An 8263-nucleotide genomic window follows, 5' to 3' on the forward strand; every position below is an offset into this window, starting at 1 on the left:
TCTAGCGAGCACCATCCACGAACACAAGGGGGAACGACGGACACTAACTAAAACAAAAAGAAAAGATGTCAGGCATGGGGAACGGGTACGTGGACACCGCTCAAGATGCTGTAATGATCCGATGGCTCGAGAAACAACGAACTTCTATTCTGAAATCTCTTCTTCTTTTAAGGGATTCTATGTACGTCGGATGATACCAAGTTACCCCAAATCTGACAACATTAAATCTCAGGTAATGTTTTGTTTATTTATTTGACGATGTCCATCATATATTTTGTATTTTATATCTTAAGCTTGAAGCATCATATTGCGAACGTGGAAATTTGAGAAAAACAAACGTAGAATTGTTACTCGAATTGGCCTTTGGCTGTTGAACTTTCATCTATTTGGTCGTTTATGACGGAATTGCCCTCGGTTATTGATTCTACTTGTGAACAAGGAATTTGGTCAATGAGCATTGCTGATAATAGTCAAGGACCTTCTAGAAGCAACAATAATCAAGATGTAGTTGTAAATCAATTGAATTTATGTACATGTTCTTCAAGTGTTCGTGTTGATGATAAACAAGAAAATGTAGTTCAACAAGTTGGACAGTTGAATTCTTCTTCATCAAATGTAATTAGGTTGGTTTATGTGATGTTACTTTTTCAACTGATTATGATTAGGCTTTTTTATGGTAAAAAGAATAAAGATTTGGAGTGGATAAATGTAAAACATCTCTAATAACTATGAAAGAGTGCATGCAAATACCCTCACATTTGTATTTTTTAATCATGCATCGAGTAAGGATTTTTTTTTTGTGTTGTTTACATGTAGACATCACATTCAGGAAAAAGATGTTGAAGCATTTAATGATGATGGATTCTATGTTGACTTTAATATGGATGAAGTTGACTTGAAAATTGAGAACTATGAAGAACTCTTTGGTGTAGGCCATAATGATCCTGAACATCTTTTTGCAAAATATGGGATTGATTGTTTGTTTGATGGTGTTGAATATAATTGTCATGGTTCATATGCTGCCAAGGTATTACTTTCACTCAATTAACCATGAATTTTTTTAATTCAATTTTAAAAAAAGATGTAATTTTAATGTGTTTTTTATGTGGTTAGGAATCAACAACTGGACATGGGAATCAAGTGCAAGCAACATGCAACAATGCAACATCAACCGATTCATTAATAACCTGCAAAATAGAACCAAATCCGTGTTATGGAAGACAACATTCAAACATCTCATTCTCAAGTCTCACAGGAGAGAGTAGTGGTGGTGAATATCAAGATTGTGTAGCTTCTTCTTCAATGCTTCTAATGGGTGAGCCACCATGGTTCATCTAGGGTGGTGGTGTTGCCTCTGATCAAACCACCGCTATTATTGGTAGCAGAAGTGAAGCTGTCCTCTGTTATAGGGGAAAAAAGAAGATGAGAAACTGAGTATCTTTACTACTCTTTTTATAATGAGATATAAATGAAAAGATAGTGTTTGGTACACACTAGTTTAATAGGAAATGGAATAGAGCATTATGACAAAATGGAATATAGGATTCCTCCCTCGCAAAATATGTGATTCCTTCTCCTGGACTGATTTTCATTCCACGGAGGAGAGGTGTTTTTATTTTTCATTCATTGATGGAATGGAATGATATATTATATTTATAAATTACTTTTGTTATATAAAAACACTCAAAAGTTGAATTAACTTAGGTTTTGTTATTTTCTAAAGATAATTAAAAATACTTTTTTGATTATAATTATGTTTTAAGATTTCATGATAATTGATTCTATTTTATAAAAACATCTTGTCTCTATTTATTAATTTAATCTTTTACTTATACATGGAAAACGACATGTTTAAATGGCCCATTCCATTCCTACAACAAACTAAACATGATAATTGAATGTAAAGATCCATTCCATTACTTTGCTCATTCAGTTACGTTGTTCATTCCATTCCATATTACCAAACAGATCCTGACTATGATCTTAAACCCTAAACCCTAAATTTGTGTTTTTCATCTTGTAGATTTGAGAAGAGAGTAAAATATGCAACACGAAAGGCACCGACAGATGTAAGAAAATGTGTGAAAGGGCGATTCGTGAAGGCTGGTGATGCATATGATTATGATCCCATGAGTCAAACTCGAAGCTACTAAGAATCTTGACATGTTTCTTTATGATATGAAAATAAGTAATGGGAATGATTCTGATTCTGATTCCAATTTCAAGATTCATCCGAATCATCTGATTCCCACATCTTCACGCTAGTTCCAAGAACAACAATATTTGTCGTGATGTCAACACCCCTCATGCTAAACTTGGTTTTAGTCTGTTTTTGTTTCTTCAAATGGTAAATGTTTTTTGTTGAAAGAACACAGAGTTTATTGTCATGGCGGCGCGTGGACTTGTTGGGACCATGGATGATGATTGTTACTGTAGACTTATGATGTAATTATGTATGTATATACATAAGCATATTTGGATAAATGATGAGATAGAAAATTTTGTGATAATTGTTGTGTTTTTGTTGGTATGTAAAAAAGGGGAGATGTAAATCAAAGTTGAATTAGGGTTTTAGTATTAAACATCTTTTTGTAGGATGGGTTTTGTGTTTTGTGGTAGTTTGATGATTCTTCTCATGTGAAAATGTGTTTTCTTCATTTCTTCGTATCTGGTTTCATGCTCAAGATCTCAATGCATAAAAGTTTGGGCTTTTTTTTTTTTTCCAATTTACCCTTGATGAAGATTTGGTACATGTTTGACTAATTTGCCTTTGAGATTGTTGCACCTGAAAGAAATATTATTTAAGCCCTTTGGACCTGAAAGCAAAACATTAAAACAATTAAAATGTCGTTCAAAACAAATTAAAGTAACTCAAATACAGCAACATAAAAATACCGAGTCTTATCAACTCATGTTGTTTTTTTCTTATTAAACCGTTGTACTTTCAAATTACAATGGTTAAATAAGAAAATAAAACAATTTTTTTTAAAAAAAATGAAGATTAGAAATGAATGTTAAATATATAATTAGACAAACAAAAAAAAAAGTACATTCATAAATCACAATGTGGGGGGGGGGGGGGGGGCATAACGGTCATTGGGCAATTGTCATATTTTAAACAAATGTGTAAATTGGGATGTGGGCAAAATGGTAGTTCGTCTTTGAAAATAATAGCATTGTACTTATTTTCAATAAAAATTATGTTATTTTCTTATTTAAGCATTGTACTTTTAAATATAGCACCATACTTTTATTTTTAATTCATTTTTGCTAAGGTTGTAAAAATCACTCGACGTTAGCTAGTCGTGGACTGGGGTTAAAGAATTAATCGGTTAGACAGAGATTAATCGGGGGATTAATCGGTAACCATTAATTGCTAATTTGTTAAATTTTAAAGAATTAAATATGACTAATATCATATAAAAGTTCGTAAATACCACTAATATCATAACAAAATATCTTAATATGATAAATACAACACTACTCATACCTCAAATAGTTTTTGTTGAGATGTAATTTCTTCAAAGTGTTAAAATTTCATCGGGTTCTACCGTTTCTGTCATTGTGTATGCACGGATTAATCGCTAGGCGCCCTCTAATCGGTCGAGTAGCGCTTAGGGATTAATCGGGACCTAATCGGGATTTTTACAACACTGATTTTTTCAAAAAAAAATGTTGTTTTTGTTATTAAACATTTATACTTTCAATGTAAAATGGTTAAATAAGAAAATAAAACAAAAAATTAAAAAAAAAACAAAAAGAAGATTTAGAAATGAATGTTAAACATATAATTAAACAAACAAAAAAAGTACATTCACAAATCAAATGGGGGGGGGGCATAATGGTCATTTGACAATTGTCATATTTTAAACAAATATATAAATAGGGCTGGGGTAAAATGGTAATTCGTCTTTGAAAATAATAGCATTGTAGTTATTTTCAATTTATGTTATTTTCTTATTTAAGCATTGTACTTTCAAATATAACATCATACTTTCATTTTTAATTCATATTTTAAAAAAAAATGTTTTTTTGAAAATTCAACCATTGTACTTTCAAATGACAATGGTTAAATAAGAAAATTATAAAAAATTAATAAAATGAAGATTTAGAAATGATTGTTAAATATATAATTAAACAAACAAAAAAAAATTCAAAAGATAGAAAGATAATTGGATAGATTTGTCATATACATAACTAATATAAAAATGATTGAAAGTAATATGCTATAAAAATAAGATAAATCAATATACTGTTTATATACTTATCAACCTGTCTACCGGACAGATATGACACTAGTTGTTTTGGATTCTTTTTGATTCTCAATAAATATATATATATATATATATATATATATATATATATATATATATATATATATATATATATATATATATATATATATATAAAAGTTTGATCAAAACATATATATTTGATCTTAATAATATTAAATTATATATCTAATCAAAACTTTAATATTATAAAATTTAATGAATTATTTGGACATGAATGGCTTAGCTGCTGGCGGAATAAGTAAAAAAAATTAATAAAAATCCCGTAAAATAATGAAGGTGGAAGCTCTCGCTATCCCTTCCTTCTTAATTATATATATTCTTCGGACAAATATACCACTAAGAGAAAATAATAATTTTCTAAAATTGAAAGAGACATGAGTTTTATATCTATATAAGGTTGGAGGTTCGACTCCCGCAGGTTTTTTAAAGTTGATAAAAATGTTATATCTTTTTATGTGGAGAATTTCTCCCTGAAATCCTCATGGGATCGTCTCTGCCTTATTGGATGATAGTCTTCGTTGAAATAATACGAAAGGCTTCTGCATACCACTGTTCAAAAAATAAAATAAAATATTGTTTTCTTTTTGAATAACCTAAATAAAATAATATTAACTTTAAAAAAATTCAATGGTAATTATATAAACCCGAGCACATCAACTTTGAAAACTTTCTTCGACTCCATTCCGCAATAATTTTATATATATATATTTGGAATCATTAAAGTATATATATAGTAACTTTCAATGGAAAAAATATTGAAAAAACGGACACCACAATGATCGAGCTTGAAAAATTCAGACACTTTTGGAAATCTTAGATTGTTTTTTTCTTTATTTTAGAAATAATTTTTTTTATTATTTTGATGCAACATAATGATATTTATCTCATCATATCAAACCGAACGAAATAGGTAAGTGGAGATTGATGATGATATATGACTGTTTTCATAAATAACATTGACATGTCAGATAAGAACTACAATAGCATAAATGCATGATGTAGTATGTAGATACAAGCCGTGAAATATACATGTAAAAATTAATACAGTTCGGTAATCTTCGACTACAAGTCAAAACTATATCACCAAAATATACAGTTCCAGTTAATGTTAAATGGTAGACTTACTAATAAATATTCTTATCCGAAGCAGTTACAACACTTGAATATATATATATATATATATATATATATATATATATATATATATATATATATATATATAACACTTGAATATATATATATATATATATATATATATATATATATATATATATATATATATATATATATATATATTGTCTTTCTTTGATTGCTTGCAAACATTAAAAAAACAGAGCAGTACTCAATGGAAGAAGAAAGGAAGAGAAGAAATTCTTCATTTGAATTTTCTCAGTATAAACGTTTCAAATATTTCTTTCACTAATGTAAACTAACACGAACAATTAATTAAACCTTAATGCAATCTGTTTTTGTTTGTATCTTTCATGATTAATAAATAAATATCCATTCACAACTGGAAACTTCTATCAATAGCTTTATTAGTTATACACTTGTTAAATCGGGAAGTGTTCCCAAAGTTCAAACATTACCTGAACCCATGAAGAAATTTCTTAAACACTCATTACAAATAAAAAAGTTAGAAGTCTTTTATAAGAATTAAACATGGTCTTTGGTCAATATCAAGCTCCCATTTCTCCATCTTCACACCTTCGATCCTCCCTCTTGACCCCATTCATGTCTCTATCTATCTCCCTATATATACATACATTCTCAAATATCGATAACTTATACACACATCTGAAAAGATTTCATATAACCACAAAGAAATGGATAACAAAAGCTTAAAGTTTTCTTCAATCTTGATTACTCTTATCATCATCTTTTGTGCAACTTTTGCTACTGCTCAAGAAGTTGGTAAGTTACTGTAAAAGTTTGAATTCAACTTTATACTTATTTCTTTCCTTTTTTAGTTGTTGATATTTCTGTGTTCTTGAAAAATCTTGTTAATGGTTGTGTAGATGATGAAAGTGAGTTCACTTACGATGTGAACAGTCCAAACGGGCCGGGTCATTGGGGAGAGATCCATCCCGAGTGGAGCATGTGTAACCAAGGAGACTTGCAATCACCCATTGATCTTACACATAAAAGGGTTCAAACAACTTCAAGTCTTGGAAAACTTGATAGAGATTATAAACCTGCAAACTCGACTCTTATTAATAGAGGCCATGATATGATGGTAAGTAAACAATCAAGCTTATAAAATATTGAATAATTAAAAGGCAAAAACCCATTTTATGTAAGTTAGATATATACTAGTTATGTTACGTAATTCTAATAATTAATATATAGTTTAACTATATGATCAACAGTTGAGATTTGTTGGAGGAGCAGGACATATTCATATAAACGGAACGGAGTATCAACTTAACCAACTTCATTGGCACACTCCTACTGAACACACCATCAATGGCCGAAGGTATAATAATTTATTCTCACCTTTTTACTAAATAATGATATAGATTTACCAAAATAATTCATATTAGTAAGTTGAAACAAATTTTTTACCAAAAACACTATATATACAGATTCAATCTAGAGCTACACTTGGTTCATCAAAGTGTAGACGAAAAAATTGCAGTGGTTGGAATCATGTATAAGATCGGGCGTCATGATTCTCTTCTATCAATGGTAAGTAAATAAACAGTTTTCTTGATCTATGTATTTATGGTAAGTAAAAACTGCATATATAGCTTGATATTCTTGTTTATGTGATACATGATCAGATGGAACCATATTTTAAAGCATTGAGTTCTACGAAAGATGTTGAAAAAAGTGTGGGAATAATTGACCCACGAGAAATAAAGATTGGAAGCAGAAAATATTATCGATATATTGGCTCACTTACTACACCTCCATGCTACCAAAATGTTATTTGGACCATTGTTAAGAAGGTGATAAACTGATCATAATGAATTAATATCTATTTATTTTCAAATCATTTCATATTAATGTTTAGTATCGTAAGGAATTAAATTAGTTTACAATGTTGAATATCAGGTGAGAACAGTTTCACGAGCACAATTACATGCAATTCGAGAAGCTGTCCATGACGTAAGTGATTAAGTATTTCAATAAATCTATTGATTTTATTATATATATATATATATATATATATATATATATATATATATATATATATATATATATATATATATATATATATATATATTAACATGTTATGTAATATGTATATTAACTTTTGTTGATGTTGTAACAGGAGGCAGAGGCTAATGCAAGACCCGTCCAATCATTGAATAATCGTTGGTTGAAGCTTTATAGACCAGATGACTTTCAAAATTAATTACTTATAGGCGAATTCATGATTAAATTATATAGCTACAATGACGACTTATATGATTCTATTCATTCGTTTGTGATACCGTATATGTATAATAATAAAGTGTTGTTTAATTATATTCCGAAATTTTGTCAAGCTGTGTGGCAGTTTTCATAAGCAATTTGGCACCCAATTTAGTTTTAGCCTATGATTAGCTCCTTAACTATCTAGGCATGTATTATGAGCATTTTTATTATGAACATTATTCCTAATATTATCACTAATATGATATAATTGTGGTTCATGAATATATTTTTTTTATTGAAAAACAATCCAAGATTTTTTTTTCTCATGATTTATCCTATAATTGTAAGAAATTAAATTACCAATCGTAATAACATTATTAAATACAAATTACAAAAAAAAAAAAAAAAAAAAAAAAAAAAAACAACCTAAATACGACATATAATTAGAATTAAACTAACTTTCTTATTGAATATGAGATTTTAACTTTAGAGAGCAGTTGTAGGAGCAAAGATTCTTAAATCTAAATGAAAAGTCACCAATATGTTTTTCGTTAATTTGAAGTTGCCGATCATATCATCATATCATATCATACTATATTATAAAT

General features: G+C 28.8%; 1 protein-coding gene and 1 pseudogene across 1 annotated transcript; both read left to right on the forward strand.

Moving 5' to 3' along the window:
- Positions 1–396: 396 nt before the first annotated feature.
- Positions 397–2153, forward strand: LOC145057796 (zinc finger protein CONSTANS-LIKE 9-like; annotated as a pseudogene).
- A 3742-nt stretch (positions 2154–5895) lies between these two features.
- LOC145069647 (alpha carbonic anhydrase 7-like) lies at positions 5896–7872 on the forward strand. The gene is made up of 7 exons (XM_079016603.1): positions 5896–6209; positions 6314–6531; positions 6665–6771; positions 6881–6983; positions 7079–7246; positions 7353–7406; positions 7573–7872. The coding sequence occupies exons 1-7, from the start codon at positions 6122–6124 to the stop codon at positions 7654–7656; spliced, it is 822 nt and encodes a 273-aa protein (XP_078872729.1). The 5' UTR covers positions 5896–6121; the 3' UTR covers positions 7657–7872.
- Positions 7873–8263: the final 391 nt, after the last annotated feature.

Source organism: Lactuca serriola, chromosome 1 (assembly GCF_051521515.1).
Source record: "Lactuca serriola cultivar US96UC23 chromosome 1, Lser_US96UC23_V15, whole genome shotgun sequence".
Lineage (NCBI taxonomy): Eukaryota > Viridiplantae > Streptophyta > Magnoliopsida > Asterales > Asteraceae > Lactuca > Lactuca serriola.